The sequence below is a fragment of the Camelus bactrianus genome, chromosome 9 (genome assembly GCF_048773025.1).
Source record: "Camelus bactrianus isolate YW-2024 breed Bactrian camel chromosome 9, ASM4877302v1, whole genome shotgun sequence".
NCBI classification, from domain to species: domain Eukaryota; kingdom Metazoa; phylum Chordata; class Mammalia; order Artiodactyla; family Camelidae; genus Camelus; species Camelus bactrianus.
In genome coordinates this window covers 40,939,566-40,958,160 of record NC_133547.1, presented here as the reverse complement: position 1 = coordinate 40,958,160, position 18,595 = coordinate 40,939,566, and the positions used below count along the sequence as shown (strand labels likewise).

Sequence of the window (18,595 nt, the reverse complement as noted above, 5' to 3'; positions counted from 1 at the left end):
TTTTTAAAAAAACAAAATAAACTTTTAAATTGGCTATCTTATATCAATCTAAATTTTAACAGTACGCGTCAGTTTACTTTTTACTGCTTATAGCTGACAAATCTGGATCTTCTAAACCACTCTTCCCACAGCTTCCTTGTAGCCTCAGCTGAACTAGACTGTCCCTCAAGCCAGAGACCTAACTTGTTTTTCGGGTAAGTGATTTAACAGCAGGAATCAAGAGACTTCTGAAAAGTTTTTTCTCTGGAAATCCAAATAAAGATGCCAAAAAGTATATTTATACGTGGAATGAAACTTTAAGAGAATAAACTAATTATAAGACAATAACAATTTCGAGCGAGGCATGAGCGTGGGGTGGCGGGAGCTGTTAGTTAAAGTCTCCAGGAAAAGCTTCACGAAAGAGGAAAAAAAACGACAAACCCTCAGGAAGTAGTAATAACACAAAGGCTCGCCACAGGCAGGCGTCTAAAATTTTCTCAAGTCAGGAGTGCATACGACTCCAAAAGATCCTGCCGATGTCTTTTAAAACACTGGCGGGGCAGGAAAACTTATACTAGCGGCGAACGAAAAGCAGAAAATTTGCGATTGACCCCGGAAACATTTTATTTTGCGTAGATATCTTAAAGAATTTTCCTTTGCGATTCGTTACTTGATCCGGAAGAAGAGACAGCAAGCATCACCTACGATTGGACTGTAGCATAAGGGCGGGGCTTTAGCGAGCCAGTCACCTAGGCAACCGGATATGACGATTCCGGAAGGTGCCGGGCTGAGCTTTGCTCGTGCAGGCGGCTTCTGTGGGTGGGGTCCACCGAGCCTGCCTGGCTTGGTCTTCACCACTGATCCGGCGCCGGTAGGGGCGGTGCCACTAAGGGCCACGCCTCCCGCGCTGATTCCGGATGACTGGAGCGGCGGCCTACGCTCTCAGGGGGCGGGGACTCGAAGCTGCTGCTCTTTCAGAGGCTAGGGCTGGAGCCGCCCCGTCAGCCGCTCCGATTCTTCCGGTTTCTGGTGGCTGCGCCGCCTTCTCCGAAGCCTGAGGATACGCCCTCCCGAGACCGCGTCGAATCCCTCGTAGTTGCTCCAGGGCAACTCCAGCCCAACATTCTCTCGCTCTGGTTCTCGCCCCTTGGAGGACCTCGGCCCCTATACTCCCCGCTTTCCTGGATGTACTGCCCCCTCCCACCTGTCTAAAATGTCCAATAACCTACAGAGGGTCTTCCTGAAACCTGCAGAGGAAAAGTCAGGCAGCGCCTCGCATTGGTAAGTACCGGTTTCGAATCTCCCTCGACACAACCCGCCCCTCGCCCGTCTCTTAGCAGGAAGTCGAATCGGCCGTCGTTTCCTGACGTTCTGCAGTTCAGACGCGAGTGGGTGAGCACTCCAGGGGAAGGGCGCGGCACTTCGGCATTTAGAGCCCTAGAGCGCTTCCCTCTTGGAAACGTAAAACCTCAGGGCCTGACGCAGTCAGCCTCTGCCCTTGCTCCGCAGGACTCCAGCGTCTGAAGTTTCATAGGCTGACAGAGTAGATCTCCACGGGAGAGGAAAAGCAACATGGCGGGCGCGTCTGTGTCACCAAATCCTTCTGGAAGATTCTCGCGCACTCGCAGAAAGACACGCAGCAAGCAGCGCGGATTATTAGCAAGTGCAGCTCAGGTGGCGCTGGATCTTCAGTGAAAATAGCTGTAATTTAAGAGATTTAGGAGGAAAAGACACGTTTTTGTTGTAATTGATGAGTACATGAATATAGAAACAAAAATTGTCCTGAAATAAGAGAAAAGGAGTTTTTTTTTTAATTTAGAGTAATATTTTTATTTGAAGATAAGAAAAGTAAAAATAGAAAAATTATGTAAAATCAATCCATTGTAACAGCGTATTTGAAGCAGGTGTAATGAGAATGCTGTCTCGAATTTGATGTATATGCCGAGGAACTACATTTGACAGGTGGAGATTCCAGTATTTTTTGGAAAGACTTATTTTTAAGCTTAGACGATAGTTTATCACTCAGTAGATTTTTTTAAAGCTTATATTAAGACGAAATAAAACAGGAACAAAATTGTTAGCTAAGGTAGAGTATTTTAAGTTGTACTCTCCATGGTTTGTGAATATAAAAGTGGTGAGAAAAAAAAGTTAATGGGTCTCTGCAGAAGGAAAATGTGAAGAAGAGATTATGGAAGTGGATATTTAAAAATTAAGAAAGAGCATTTATGCTTGAAGAAAATCAGGCTCCCTGGTTTTAATCCTAGATTTGTAATAACAAAAAAATCTGTGAGACCCAGTGACCTGGTTTCCAGTGTGTAAATAAGAGCACTTAAGAGATATTTTAAGTACTAAATGAATTAATATACTAAAATACTTAGTATACGAAAATGGAAAAGCATTATTTAAATGTTAGCTATTGTTATTATCATAAGATACAACTTTACTTCTGTACAAATTTTAGCCCAGGAAGTAGGTAGTTACGAGTAGATACAAAACCTAATTGTAATAAATACTTTGTTAAAAAGCACGCATAATATTCTGAAAAGAAATAGTCACCAGAAGTGGTGAGCTAAAAATATATTGAAGAACTGCCAAGAAAGAGTTGATTTCAAATAGTAACAAGAACCAGCTTTTGTGTACGTATATTTTTTTGGCTTATTTTTGGTGGAAGTTGAGGGTAGGGTGGGGGCGAGGGTGAGGGGAGGCAGAGACTGCCCTGTATAGTTATGCAAAAATAGAATTACTCTTTGATGATGGTTCATTTCTTCTGTCTTATTTTAGTACCTGGATATTTGATGACATCTACTTTACCCAAATCTAACACAGTTTGTTTCAGGATTGCATTCTTTTTCAATACCAGAAATCAGAAACCTTACATTTTTATTTATGGTATATTTGAACTGTATTATCCAGTTTCAGATCCTTTTGACTATCTCTATATTTTTTAAAACATTACAAATTGAATTTTGTTTTAGTTATATTCATCAATAATAAGGAGTTCACTAACTCATTGGTTTATGCATTGTTTTCATCATCTTTGAATGCATTTATTTCTTCAAATCCCTGAGGTTTTAAATCACATATTTGGGTTACCAGATGTCTTTGTGAAGCTATTTGACACTTATTTTGGTTATTGGTTTCATATTTGGTTCTATTCTGTTTTGCAAGTAACAATCTGCATGACGTCCAAGTAAACTCTTGTAGATCATTGGGTTAATGTCAGCTCGTTCGTTTATTGGAAGGTTAATTTTCTTATTTTTTTCTGGTAATATTTTTTGTTGGTACTAAGTCATTTATTTTCTTTATAACCTTAAAATGACTAAATGATTTTCTTATTTTCTTTAGATACTTGAGTTTTTCTTGAGTTACTTATTTCCTTTTGTAAAATTTCTCAGTAATGTGGTACAGAATGCTTATTGTTTAGAAGTATCCCTTACTTCATCAGAGCATAAAATGTAAAACCCAAATTTAATCTTACAGTACAAAGTAAAAATCTGGAAGGTATTTGTGACAGTAGGCATTAAGTTTATTTAGATTTGGGCTTTATATGCAAAGAACAAAGTAGGAGTCAGAATGGTACAGTAGAAAGAAGATAGAGTTAAAGAGACCTAGGTTCATATGCTAGTTCACCATTTATTATCAGTATAGTTCAAACAATTGGTTAAAAAATGTTCACTGAGTGCCTACTTTATGATAGACTGTGCTAAATGGAGAGACTTACTCCATTTAGGATATGGGCAAAGCCCATGAAAAACCTTCAAGTCTAGAGGGGAATATGATACAGTACACTTTTTCATAGTGTTATGTATACGATGATGCTTTGAGGGCATAGAGAAAGGGAATTCTAGGAAAGGTTTCTGGAGGGGCTGAGTTGGGGAATGTAAGTATTAGCCATCCAATTAAAGATGATACAGGCTATGCCCAGGCAGAGGGAATAGATAAATAAAGCACCAGTATGACGTATTACTAGTAACTGGTGTTTATTTAATACCATGCTACTAGCAGGATAAATAGATAGTTCTTAAGGATTTGCTAAAGAGGTTAGACTTCATCTGTTGGAGATCCTTCAGAGGATTTTAGGAAAAGAACTATCATGATCAGATGTCATTTTATGTAACTGATGTCAGTGTGGATTTGGGGGTGAGGGATCGGGCATATTAAAGATTCTATTTCAGTTGTCCTTTTAGAGATTCTGAGAGTCTGCACTAGCTGATATAGAATGGGTTGGATTCAAAGAAATATAGAGGGGGAAATAGGCAGACCTTGTCAGTGAATTGGCATGAAGAAAAGGGGATCAATTATGATGCCAATTTTCTGGTAGATATTGGTAAATTAATTTGAGATGAGGAACACACCAAGAAAGCAATCAGAGAGATATTTGAATTTGGAACTCAGGCAGGGTCAGAGCTGGAAATTAGAGACTTGTGAGTCATCAGCTTGGAGGTATTATAATAAAAGCCTGTGATGATACATCCTACAATAATAGCAATTAGGATGTCATGTGATTGGCAGTTGGCTTCTATCCGCCTTTGACCCTTTGTTCTTAATTAGGGAGCTAAAATGAGTGTCCTCAGCAGGGGGCTTGGTTTGATTAGAAAGATTATATTTCATTGTCAGTTCAGTGTGCCTTTATTAGTTTTGTTTAGTTTTCTACAGTGTAAGTGTTTTTATCGTTACTTTTGTGATTTGTGTGTGTGTGAGAGAGAAAGAGAGACACACATACCATACAGGCTAACTGAAATCTGTTTCTTACTTATTTCTCCATTTATGCATGAATATTTTGGGACCCTGTTATGCTGGGGTTATGTTAAAGTAAATACAGAAAAGTGGATGGGATTGCCCAAGACAGCATGTCATTCTAAATAAGTAATTTAATGTTACTGAACTTAAATTTTCTCAACTATAAAATGGAAATGGCAGTAACTACCTTGCTGGACTGCTTATTATTACAATTATTTATAAAAACGTATCTATATAGTATTATATGATTTATCTTATCATATATCCTGTTACATTATGTACTTGCATATACTATGTATGTACATAATGTTAAATCATAGAGAGTAAGATGGAAAAAGGTCTACTAGCAGTGGAAAAATATATTTTGCAAAATTATCTACAAAATGTTCATTAACCTGCAAGATTTTTATCATTCCATATTCTAATCTGTGAATGCTTCATGTAAAAATTAGAATAGTGAAAAATGTCAGAAATTACATAACATTGTAAGTATGTTTAATGTATCTTTTATTAAGGTTCTCACATTTTCAAAAGATTACATGATTCATTTATTTACTTGTTCTTGGGCACCAATTATATAGTTTAATGGAAGATGACATCTAGCATATATTGGGAGTTTACCATAATCCCAGCCAGTTATTTCATTTACTTCTCATAGCAAGTCTTATTGTCCCCATTTTACAAATGAAGAGTCAAAGAGGTTAAGTAAATTTACCAAAGTCAATCAACTAATAATTGGAAGGGCCAGGATTAGAAGCCCATAATCTTTCTAATGTTTTCCTCCATTCTCTTTTAAAGCCTTAAACTGTGTTATTTTCCCAGTGTAATTTCTCAGTTCAGATCCTAGCTGGTTTAAAGTAATTAACATGTTGATTATTCTTAAGTGATGTACTAGAGTGTAGGATGCAGAATCTGGTTCTAGATTTAGTTCTAATTTTGGCTAACAGAATATGGTCTTTAAGAAAACAGATTCTTTATAGGGTTTTAGTATCTTAAAAGGGAGGTTGGTCTCTTCTAGATCTGGAAAAAATGTATATTGATTGAAGAAATATGAACTTCACCCTGATTTATCACTTCTCTCCTTAGCATTCTGCATTTCAGTTTAACTTTTAGAATTCATTTCATTTGTTACTAAGAAATCACGGATTTTTAAAAATTATAGCTTGTGGGATTCAGTTCAGCTAATATTACTGTCTTCTATGTGCCAGTTGCTCTGTTAGGTGTAGAGAATATAAGTATGAATAGGATAACACACTCTTAAGGATTTTATGGTCTCTGGTAGATTATATGAATCTTGACTGATATATTCACATAGAAGAAACTGTATTTTCTTCCCCTTTTTAGAGGGGAAATGGGAGGAGAAGAGCGGGAATATCTGCTTAGATTTGAAAATAGTTTGTGCAATATAAATGTTTTTTATAAAGTGGAAATATAGCAGCCAAATAATAAAATATGTGAATGAAGTATCAGAAGCGTGTGTGATTTGTTTAAATACAATGCCAATTAAAATGTGCTTGCCCTGCTCAAATAATTATAAAAGCATGGGTCTTGTTTGTTGAAGCGTCTATTGTTAGCCAGCTGTTACTGACAAATGAAGTACATAAACTAAATGAGACTAAATAATAAAAGGTATTGAGACAGTTCAATATTTGAAATATTTGCTTTGTTTGAAAGAGCTGCATTATTTTTTATATAATTTTTGAGGGCCTACTATGCTTGATATTGGATGAACAGTTACAAAATCAATGATATGGTCTCTAACCTTGAAGAGTTTCAATCTCATTGAGGAAAGCAATACTTTATTTATCTTTAAAAATTAGCTAACAGATCAAAGGCAATACAGAAAGGCAACATAGAAGGCAATATTTAACTCCTAGCATTAATGGCACCAATGGGAGTGCTTTAGGGATTCCAGGTTGGAAGAAATTAATGTGAGTTTGAGTGACTAGCATATATTCCAGGGAGAAGATGAATTGATTAACAATTTACAACTGTTTTAAATTATTAGAGAAGAAAAAAAAAAAACCTTGAAGAATATTTAGAGTAAATAATGTACATAGGAATCTGGAATAGCAGAGACCTCTCTGGTAAGACCAGAGATTTTATGTTGAGAAGTTATAGGTGGTACTGTTGTAGAGGTTGGTTAGGGCTAGTTTGTAGATGATTTTCATGTCAAGCTGAGTTGGCAATGATGAATTATTGAACTTTGAGCAAAGAGGATGAAAATAATTATTTAGTTTGACAGAAATATATAATTATAATGGCAATAGTCAGAAAAACTAGTTTAAAAGTTAGAACCAAATGTGGGGATGAGATAATAAGGACTAGACACAAGGTGATGCAGGTCTGATCTAGGTAGTGGAAGTGGCAATGGTCAAGAAAGAGAACGAGTAAGAACTGTAAAAGGGGAAAAAAGCTTTATAGAATCGATAATTCAATCAGTACACATTTATTGAATGTTTACCCTTTGTAAACATCTATATAAGGTACTGTGGGTGAATCAAAGGTTAATATGGAGGGTGGTAAAGATAGAGATGGTTAGATGTTTTAAGACCCAAGTGACTTAGAGTATAGTGCTGACACATGACTGGATGGTAAGATAGAGTACTAGTTTCTAGTAGAGAGTAATTTTATCTTTAAAGTATTAAAAGTGAAAATATTTGATCAGACATCACAGATGTAGAACTGAGGTCAATATTAGGGGTAAGGAATGAAGGGATAATGACTGTGAGAGTCATTATTGCAAAGGAGATAGTTGCAGGTAATAGCTGAAGCCTTCAACATTGGTACAGTCTTTAAGGAAGAATGTCTTGAAAGAAAAACAGGGTCAAAAAAGTGCTTTAGGGAGTAGTCATAGTTGGATGCTTAAAATGCAGAAAACGAATAAGAAAGGGAACATTAAGAATGACAAAAGAAACATTGTACACAATGGAACTCATGATAGGAAGAAGTTCAAGATGGAGGGATAATTAGCTAGCTGTGCCTATTTCAGCCAAGTACCTTAGGGAATGAGGATAGAGTAAAGCCAGGTTTAACTATGAGGATATTTTTGGTAATCTTTGAGAATAAGGTAGAGTAGAATAATGGGAAAGAAAATAGATTGCAGAAGAGAGTGGGCTTCAAGACAACTTTCTGGTACATCAGTGACCAGAAGTTGGTAAATGATCCTAATTGTGGTTCATTAATACCATCTACTAACTTCCTGTCACTGAACTTGGCACTCACGACTCAATCTTCTCTCTAATCCTACATGACTTCTCTCTAATCCTACATATGGATAACTTCTTTGTCACCTGGTCTTTCAGTACAAAGATCGTTATTTCCAGTTTGTTTTCCATTCTATCACTAGCTAGTCACTTCTGTAGTTCTTGTTATCAGATGAAATTGCTGCATCTACAAAGTTCTTGATTCAGACATCCTTCTTTCCAAACACCAGTTCCTATATTTCTAGCTTAGTTGTTTAAGTACTCCTACTCTATTTTTTACCTTTATCTGGCCTTTCAGTCCATTCCCTTTATTTTCTCCCTATTTTAGCCTTCATGTTCTCATTTCCATCCCATCTAGTATAGATTTTGTATTTCATCATTTGATCATTTTTTCAATACCCTAAAATCTTTTGTTCCTCTTTGATTTTTGTTGTAGTGTTCTGAAGACACCCCAACCCTGGATGAACTCATTGACTTACTTTCTCTTTGCCTATACCCCATGAAACAAGGGAAATCTCCCAAGAGCAGAGATTGATATCACTATAAATTTATAATCATTACCAATCTCCCTGGGCAATCAGTGCTGCCTGATGAATCTAATATTTTATGAGGTCAGCTTATTTTCTCACAAAAGCTATTTCAAATCTTACAGATTTTCCTCAAGTCTCTTCCTCTTTTTGCTCCTCTTCTTAGCAGATGATGTCATGTCCTTTTTCACAGCTCAGATAAAAGGTACTAGATCAGAATTAACCTTCTAGCACCAAAGCTTTAAATTGATCTGCAGTTGAACCTCTCTTCCAGTTCCAGTGAAGAGAAATATTTCATCAGCTCTCTTTATGATTCAATCTCCACCTGTCTTCTGGTCCCAATTTCCTACCTCCTTTTCAAACTTTACGTTATTAATTATCCCTCTTTCTCCTTTATTAACAGTCTCTTCCTCTTGATGACTAACATGAGCATTTATGCTCTGGTTCACCTAACATTAAAAACAAGAAAAAAGATATTTTCTTTGACCCCATTTAACCTCCAACTATTTACCAGTTTTTCTCTTCCCCTTTATGGTCAAAGTTCATAAAAGAGTTGTCTGTCCTTGCCATCTTCATATTCTTTCTTCATAATTCTCTCCTGGCAACTTCTTTCCCCACCAAACTGCTCTTTTAAAGCCATCAGTGATACTTATGCCATTAATTTCAGTGTACATTTTTAACCTGTATCCTACGTGGCCTCTCAGAAACTTTCAATAGACTTGGCCAATGTTTTTGAAACTCTCTCTTCCTTTGACTTCCATTGTATCAGAATCTCTTGGTTTCTTTTCTACCACTCAAAGGAAATGGGAAGCTGCTGACATATTTTAAGCAAAGAAGGGACAGCTTTCAAGTGTGAAATAATTTGAAAAGGAGAAGATATGAAGCTACTGTAAATGTCCAAGCCAGAGATGATGTCTGTTTGGACTATAGTAGTGACAGTTGATTTGAAAAGAAATGAACAGATCAAGAGAAATTTAAGAGGTAATATCAATAGGATTTTGTGATAGGTTAAATACAGACAGTAAGAAAGCAGAAATTAACTTGTTCGGACATAGGCTTTTAAGATAGTTGGGATGCCACTTACTGAAGGAAAAACACTGGGGAAGGCCATGTTGAGTTTTAAGAGCATTTGAGATTCTGAGTGGAAATGTCAAAAGCCTGAATCTCAAAAGAGCTAAGATACAAATATTTGAATTGTTGATATTGAAATGGTAATTTAACTGATGTCATGCATCTAAAATAAGTCATCTAGAGAGAGCTTACAGAGTAAGAAGAGAAGAATTCACTCTAAACTTTGGTGAATTCCAATGTTTGAAGGTTGATTCAAGTAGGATGAGTTGGCAAAGAAGATTGAGGAGTCATACAGGGGTAAACGTGTCACATCTAGGAAACCTTGAGGAGAGAATGTTTTAAGAAAAGGTGAGCATTTTGGTACTCATCCAAATACATCATTTATCTCACTTAATAATTGCCTATCTTCATGTCCATGTTTCCAGCAGTTTAAGTTCTTTCAGGAATTGTGAGTTGAACTAGCTTGGAGGCTAACAAATATTTTCTGTAAAGGGCCAGATAGTAAATATTTTAGGCATTATAGGCCATGTGATCTCTGTGGCAACTTCTCAACTCTGTTGTTGCAGCATGAAAGCAGCCATGTACAATGCATAAAAAAATGGATATGAGTGTGTACTAATAAAATTTTATTTATAAATACTGGGTTTTGAAACTCATGTAATTTTCACATATCACAAAATATTATTCTTGTGATTTTTTTCAAATTCAAAATATAAAGGCAATTCTTAGCTTGTGTACTGCACAGGAACAAGGTGGGGGACAGATATAGCCCACAGGCTATAGTTTATTGACCTTTTCCCCATAACTAAACCTACTACCTCAACCGTAACAGACACTTTAAATTTTGGTTTAATACGTTAAAGTTGAATGAGTTCTGATCCAGTTTATATTTGCTTTTTGGGGTATGGGGAGGTGGTGAAGGTGGGTTTTTCTCTTCACGTCATTAAAGCAAGAACTCATACTTTTCTTTGTTCGTGTGTCTCTTTAAAGATTACCTTTTAATTTATTGAAAGTAATAGAACATTTTGAAGTACTGTCAAATGGCAAGAAAACTGTTTTAAACATTTGTAAAGATATAATTATGTTATTTTGGGTTGCAGAAAGGTAAAACTGAGTTCCAGTGCATCCTAGGATGCATAGAATTTTTGGCTTTGATTCGTGTTAATACCCGAGGGTTTAAAAGTACCTGTAGGCAGTAAAACACACCTTTGCACTAATGAGAAGTCTGCTTATTATATTTTGTTAAGTTTTTTTCTTCATTGACCTTAGTCATAGAAGGTCATACTGGGTCTGTAAGACATGGACTCTTTACCCACGTTGCTGGAATTTAGCATAAGAGACAGTGTGTTGACTAGTGAAAAATATTAATATATGATGACAACTTGTGGTACCATGAAGGAAATTGATAGATGTAATACTATTAATTATAAAGGAAGGTCAAGGGTAGTTAAGGTGGCCTGAGAATGTATCTCCTGGGAAGTATCATTTATGTTGAGACTTAAGTTATGTGGATGGGAGAGAAATACCTAGGTAGCATGTGTGATGGCCCTGAGTCCTGTGAGGGCTTAGTATTTTCCAAGAACTGAAAGGTGATTTTAGGTATCTACAACTTGAAGAGTCTGCATTCAAGAAATCTACGAATAATTGATTATACAGAGACTGTTATGTATTAGATTTTAAAAAAAAATCAGACAACCTGTGCTAAGAACTAGTTCATAAGTATCAGGATTAAAATAGGCTAGGTTGAAAAAAAATGACTTCCGGTGTATTCCGTGTTCATTGAAAACCTTTCAGCTAAATGATGTTGCTGTTATAAATACGGACTGACAGACAGTTGGAACTAATATGAGTAATTGCCACACCAAGATCTATTTAGCACCAAATATCAAAAATGTGCTGAAACAATAAATCAAAGAAGAAACTGGTTCCTACATGAGTAACTAAGTTTAGTCTCCAGAAATAGTGGCACCCTAAGGTATCAACGTAAGAGATGCCTTAAGCAAAGAAGTATGGCTGACAGTAGAACTTGTGAGTCATTATTAGAGGGAAGAACATAGAACAGATTGGGTGAAGGGAGAAAAGAGTGAGGGAAGTGGAATAAGCATAAATGGAGATGAAATGAGAGTCCTGATTAGTAATAATAAAGGAGAAAACAAGAGGAAAGAATTTAAGGAAAAGGAGAAAGGAAAATGCTAATAGTGTAAGAGGAGCATGTTCTAGTAGGCAAAATTTTATCCAGCATAAAACCTTAGAAAAGTCTACTTTTAGTTTTAGGAATAAATGCTAATATCTTATACCTATTGCCTAATCATGTGAGAAGATCTAAATCAAAGCTGATCATATCTTTGATTATTTCTTCTACTTCTTCAAAATCTTTGTTTTGCAGTATATCACTTTGAAAATGCAAAGTGACAAATTACATTTATTTTATGAATTTTTGTATTTTAAAAATAATATTTGCAAATATGTTTTTAAATAAAATGTATATACCATGTAGTATGTTGTATTTATTTACTCAATGTTCTTTTAAGTGTTTCAGGCTGCATGTACCAAGTAGTTCAGACGATTGGCTCGGATGGAAAAAATCTTCTGCAATTACTTCCAATTCCTAATTCCTCTGGAAATCTTATACCGCTAGTTCAATCTTCAGTCATGTCTGATGCTTTGAAAGGGAATACAGGAAGCCCAGTTCAAGTTACTTTTAAGACTCAGATTTCCAGCTCTTCCACAAGTTCATCAGTTCAATTGCCCATTTTTCAGCCAGCCAGTTCTTCAAACTATTTTCTTACAAGAACAGTAGATACAGCAGAAAAAGTTAGAGTTACTTCTGTGGGAACTGAAAATTTTACTTCATCAGTTTCTAAAGTTCAGAGTCATGGTGTGAAAATTGATGGACTCACCATGCAAACATTTGCTGTTTCTCCCTCCTCAACACAAAATGATTCATCTTATATTTTAGTAAATACCCAGAGTCTTCCAATGACTGTCAAGTCTCCAGTTTTGCCTTCTGGGCATCATTTACAGATTCCAGCCCATGCTGAAGTGAAATCTGTACCAGCGTCATCATTGCCTCCTTCAGTTCAGCAAAAGATACTTGCATCTGCAACCACAAGTACCTCAGGAACAGTTGAGGCCTCCCAAATACCGACTGTTATTTATGTATCTCCTGTAAATACAGTGAAAAATGTAGTTACCAAGAACTTTCAAAACATTTACCCAAAACCTGTTACAGAAATAGCAAAGCCAGTGATACTAAATACCACACAAATTCCAGTGAATGTTGCTAAGGAGACACAATTAAAAGGTGGTCAGCATTCTCAAGCTGCTCCAGTGAAATGGATTTTTCAAGAAAATCTACAGCCTTGCACTCCATCTCTTGTTCCTGTTAAATCTTCAAATAATGTGGCTTCAAAGATTTTAAAAACTTTTGTAGATAGGAAAAGTTTGGGAGACAATATTATTAATATGCCACCATTGAGTACCATCAGTCCTGGTGGGACACAATCCAAAAGTATGCCTATTAAAGATAATGCTTTGGTTATGTTTAATGGGAAAGTCTACCTGTTGGCTAAAAAGGGGACAGATGTTTTGCCATCACTAATTGACCAACAGAATTCTGTTTCTCCTGATATTCCAAGAAAAGATACATCTCAGATAGTGAGTTCAAGTCCAGTCACAGAAATATCCAGAGAGGTTGTAAATATTGTTTTGGCTAAAAGTAAATCTTCCCAGATGGAGACAAAATCACTTTCAAATACCCGACTTGCTTCCATGGCCAATCTAAGGGCAGAGAAGAATAAAAAAGTGGAGAAACCATTTCTTTCTACCCCAGATCCACATAATATGAACCAATCCATTAACTGCTTAAAACAGAGTAAGACTTTATTCACAAAGCCAGACTTTCCAGATGGATTTAGTACAGGACAGAATGCCCCCAGAAAAGGAAATATCATCCAGAGCGTAGAGAAAATAAGTTCCTCTGTTGATGCAACAACTGTTACTTCACAACAGTGTGTTTTCAGAGACCAAGAACCAAAGGTAATTCTCCCATGTCAGGGTGTTCTTTTTATCTATGTATATAGAAATCTTTTCTTTCTTAATTCTCAAAAGTTATCTGTGATACCTCTTTTCCACTCCTCTCCCAACCTCCTCTTCATCACACACATACCATACAGACATGAATGCTTAAATAAGTCAAAGCTTTCATCAGAAGAAAACTCTTCAGGAGTGTGATAGAGAGAACTCAAGCAATATCTTTCTCTTGAATCATTTGGCATGCCAAGTCTTTAAAACAAAATTAAACAAATCACAGAGCAACAAGGTTTAGAAGAGTTGGAGAAGGACAATGTGAATTCAAAGCTTAGTAAAACTGTGTGTGTGTATATGTGCATACTTATATTTGTACACCGAAATACATATACACACATAAATATTTCAGAGCCTACTTTGAGTATATGCACAGATTATTATTATGCATAGAGGAGAGCTGGGATTTGTTTGTTTGTTTGTTTTGTGTGTTAGGGAGATATCTGGCAGTTTTTTTTTTTAGGTAGGTGGTGGAAGGGGTAGGACAGGGCTTATCTTTCAGTCATTTGTGGAAATAGGATTTATCAACGTCTTGATTGGGTTGGGTTTTTTTTTTTTTTCAGTAGACGTGTCCTTTTCCTTTTTTTAGCCCTTCTTTCTGACACCTCATTCAATTATCCAACATATTCACATAGTTACCTTTCTGTTCTACTTAAGATACGTGTGTCTGTGCTCACTAAGTATTTGTACCCACCTTTTCCTTCTTAGGGGTCTACTTAATAACGTCAGCATTTCTCCCCTTCAGTACAGAATTCACTGAACTTCAGAGATGTAAGGAGGTACATTCTGATTAAGTATAAGATTGATTAAAGGCATAAGAGTTTTCCAAAACATGACAGTTTCCAAAATAAAGCCATATAGATTACTTTTAACTTGTCATTAGTCTCTATTCTCATTTCATTTGTTTCAGAATTGACTACCTGCTACTTTTCTAGTGCAAGGAAGTAAAATTGCAAGGGAACATTGTGGATTTGCTTAGTTAAGTTCAGGTTTTCAAGTGTGGGTAGTAAGGCAAGAGTAAAGCAGTCCAACCATTTAGGACTTTAAAGCGTGACATTTTAAGTAAGATGAGATAATCACTTAGTTGCTAGTCTGATAAAATAGCTTAAGTAATTGGCAGTATTGTTTGTGTGTTTTTTTTTCCTAATTCCAGATCCAGAATGAGATGGCATCAACATTAGAAAAAGTTACTCAAGAAAGAAATAACAGGAAAAATTCTCAAGGAAGAAGCAATAAGGCATATCTGAAGAATGATGCTGAACTTAAAAAGATATTTGGTCTCACTAAAGATTTGAGAGTATGCCTTACTCGGATTCCTCACCATTTGGGCTCTGGAGAATGTTTTGATTTATTTAGCAATTTGGTGAAGAGTGATACTTACAAAGAGACACAATTTATAGTGAAGGAGGAAGGGAGAAAACAGGTAATAGATTTTAAAGTGTCCTTTGTATGTACTCCAAAGATACATAAATGTATTAACTTTCTTGATAGGGTTTTTTGTCTTGTGCATTAATATGAATGATAGTTGTTACCAAATTTGAGTTATATATGTATTATACCAGAGTGGTTTTGAAAAGAACCATGTATGCACAGATAAAAATACATTCCCAGTTAATTTTTTTTTAATTTTAAGTATTTTTATTCACCTGCTGTTTATCATAAAATTATAAGAAAATGACTTTTTAATTAGTTATCCTACTTTGAAGACCATATCTAAAATAAATAACAGAACTGTAGAGGAAATATAAGCATGCAAATATTCACTACAGTATTACTCTTAATATAAAAAACAGCTTAAGAAATCTACACAATAATGATGAAAAAAAATATCCCTCTAGCTTTGCCTTCTGTCATTCTACTTATAAATATTTTACCATTGTTTAATATCCTGAGCTACAGATCAGAGACCAGTCAGTCTTTCCCAGTGGTAAGCTATATATGCCTACCATGCAGAGGAAAAAATAAATTCTATTTCTTAGACTCTTCACAAATTGTTATGTTTTGGTAGTAGACCAGTACAGCTCCTAATACTCAACTTAAGCAGGAAAATGTGAATTAAGCAATTCTCAGTGAATACCATCAGGACATTGCTATTCACTTTGATACCATACAGTAGTAAATGCTAATTTCTTGCTGTAGTTGTTCTCAATAGATCTTGTTGAGTTGAATTTAATTGCTAAATATTTATATCTGCAAACTTCATTAAATTTGAGAGTACACTATATATACAGCGATAATATTTGTTTTTCTTTTGGAATCTTACTCACAATTGCAACAGGGTTTTGATAAGAAAAGAAAAGCAAAAACAGCTAAGAAGATGGATCACACAAAGAAGAGAAAAACTGAGAATATTTGTAACACAGCTCTAAATGGAGGAACTAATGTCACTAGCTCGCAAGACTTTAGCAGTATTTTACCAACTTCAGATGTATCACACTGTAGCAATCTCTCAAGCCTCAGCAAAACCAGGGAAGAAGAGAGACCTGAGATAGAAGATTGTACCCAAGAGAACCAAGAGAAAGGCACACTGAGTTCAAGTGCAGCTTTTGAACAAAGCCATTCCTTCAATAAAAATTATACTGATGATATTTTCCCCATGACACCACCAGAGTTAGAAGAAACCATTAGAGATGAAAAAATAAGAAGACTTAAGCAGGCGCTGAGAGAGAAAGAAGCAGCTCTTGAAGAAATGCGTAAGAAGATGCACCAAAAATAATAAAATATTGCTATGCTAAAAGACTTGAATGAAATAGCTGTGTTTTTCATATACTTTTGCATTAAGTTAATTATAGATGCATTCTGAAAGCATCTTTGAAGATGAAACTTGTCTTTTCATTATAAAATTGATTATAAAATTTTATTTAAGGAGTACGGAAAAGGTTGATTCACTTTTGACTTTTGTGAATAATCTACATGGGCTATCTGGGTCTTTGTCCAGACCTTTTTTTGGAAGGAGAATTTTTCTATTTTTCTTCTACTTTAACTAGAATTCCCCAAGTTGGAATATTTGTTATTGTTTATATCTTTAGCTAAATTGCACAGATGTTATTCCAGCAATAGGTATTTATTGTGTACTGCTGAAATTAATAATCCAAGAGAGGAAATCAGCTCTAAACAGCTTTGTCAATTGACTTGTGTATGTATATGTCTTTTTATCCATAAAATGATGATAGCTTCTACTCACCATTGATGTAAATATTTTTTTAATTTCATGAAAGAAAATGTATTATAGCAGCATTACTTAAAAATTCAAACATTTCTCAAGCGTGAGGGACACTTGTTTTGTAACTTTGACAAAGTAGTTTCATATAATCCAAAATGGGTTTTAGAATTTAGGCTATATAATGTATTGTTTGCTTAAAGTGATATGTTATTATTCCTAGGTGAATGGTTCCTTGTTTTTTTTTTTTTTTGATATGTACATATGTGATTTGGATTGTATGAGAAGTAAATCTGAATATGGCCATATTTCATACTTTTTAAAATTGTAAAGTGTAGTTTTCCTAATAGAGGCAAACAAACATTTTTCTATCTGGTTGTCTTTGATTTGGAGAGTGGTGTAGAGATAGAGATTAAGGAGAAGGAGGAAAAGGTTATTTTTTTTTAACAATTAACAAATTCCTGGAAGTAAGTCAAATAAAATCTGTACATTTCCAACAAAATAGAAAACAGTAAATCAGAAAATACTGAGAAGGAGCAGAACAAATGCAAACTGAGCACCAGCCAGATTCTCATGCCTTTTTGGTATTTTTGTAACAGCTTTATTGAGATAATTCACATACCATAAAATTCACCCATTTAAAGTGTATAATTCAGTGGTGTTCATTGTATTCACAGAGCTGCACAGCCATCAAATGATCTAATTTTAGAACATCTTTATTCCCTTAGAAATCTCATAAGCATTAGCAGTCACTCCCCAGACTCTCCTTTTCCCAGCCCTTGGCAGCCACTAGTACACTTTCTATCTGTATATTTGACTATTTTGGACATTCATATGCATAAACTAAATCATTCAGCATATTTTCTTTTGTGACTGATTTCTTTCACTTAGCTTAATGTTTTCAAGTTTCATTGTGCTGTGTCAGGTCTATTAGTACTTAATTCTTTTTAAAATTGCTGAGTAATATTCCATTGTATGGATATACCACACTTCATTTATCCATACATTTGTTTATAGACTTTTGGGTTGTGTACATTTTGGCTAGTAGGATGTTATGTTTCTGTGTTGCTATGAATATTTGGTACGTGTTTTTGTGTGGACATATGTTTTCAGTTCTCTTGAGTACATACGTAGGAGTGTAATTGCTGGGTCATATCCTCTTTGAAGGACTGCCAAACTTTTCCAGGCAGGTTTTGCTCCCCTTACCACACCAAAATAGATCTTGTTAAGGACACCAGTGACTTCCATGTTGCTATAACTAATGGTCACTTGTCAGTCTTCTTAATTTATCTATTAGTGGGAATATAAGTTCATTAATTACCACCTATGAAAAATTTTAACATTTTATTATTAAAGAAACGTGTGCTTTGTGGGAAAAATTAAAACAAGTTAAAATATTAAAAATTAACATTTCATATTCCCATCAAGCTAAAATATTAAATTTGGGCACTAGGAGATACATAGTTATAGGCCATCAGTAAACAGATATTATTTAAAGTCATAGGTCTGGATATATTCACTTAGGGAAATAGTATAAACGAATAAGATACAATTGTGGGCTCTTATATCTGAGTACATTTAAAGGTTTGAAGAAGGACAATCTCAAGTGGAATTTGAGGATTGGAAGAGATTATTGAATTTGTATTTATAAATCCTTCAATAGTGCCTGACACATAGCAATGTATCATTGTTTTTAATTCTTATTTTTTATTGACATGTCAATTTACAATGTTAGTTTCAGGTATACAGCAAAGTGATCCAACTATACATATACTATCAGTGTTTGTTAAATAAATTCAACTAAAATCATCCTAAGAGACATATTG

The 18,595-nt window shown here is 35.2% G+C and overlaps 1 protein-coding gene across 3 annotated transcripts; it reads left to right on the top strand.

Annotated features, from left to right (window-relative positions):
• Window positions 1-795: 795 nt before the first annotated feature.
• LRIF1 (ligand dependent nuclear receptor interacting factor 1) lies at window positions 796-18,578 on the top strand. 3 transcript variants are annotated; one of them, XM_045511655.2, is made up of 4 exons: window positions 796-1,260; window positions 12,063-13,561; window positions 14,763-15,032; window positions 15,888-18,578. In XM_045511655.2, the coding sequence occupies exons 2-4, from the start codon at window positions 12,068-12,070 to the stop codon at window positions 16,323-16,325; spliced, it is 2,202 nt and encodes a 733-aa protein (XP_045367611.1). In that variant the 5' UTR covers window positions 796-1,260; window positions 12,063-12,067; the 3' UTR covers window positions 16,326-18,578. The 3 variants fall into 3 exon arrangements, with proteins under 3 accessions (XP_045367611.1, XP_010946587.1, XP_010946588.1); XM_010948285.3 differs by having other exon boundaries at window positions 12,055-13,561; XM_010948286.3 differs by lacking the exon at window positions 12,063-13,561 and having other exon boundaries at window positions 805-1,260.
• Window positions 18,579-18,595: the final 17 nt, after the last annotated feature.

Excerpts from the sequence above, each read along its gene's own strand:
- LRIF1 (XM_010948285.3), top strand. The coding sequence starts at position 1,193 with ATGTCCAATAACCTACAGAGGGTCTTCCTGAAACCTGCAGAGGAAAAG. Across the intron at positions 1,261-12,054 it reads TCAGGCAGCGCCTCGCATTG|TGTTTCAGGCTGCATGTACC; the intron begins GTAAGTACCGGT and ends TGTTCTTTTAAG. Across the intron at positions 13,562-14,762 it reads TCAGAGACCAAGAACCAAAG|ATCCAGAATGAGATGGCATC; the intron begins GTAATTCTCCCA and ends TCCTAATTCCAG.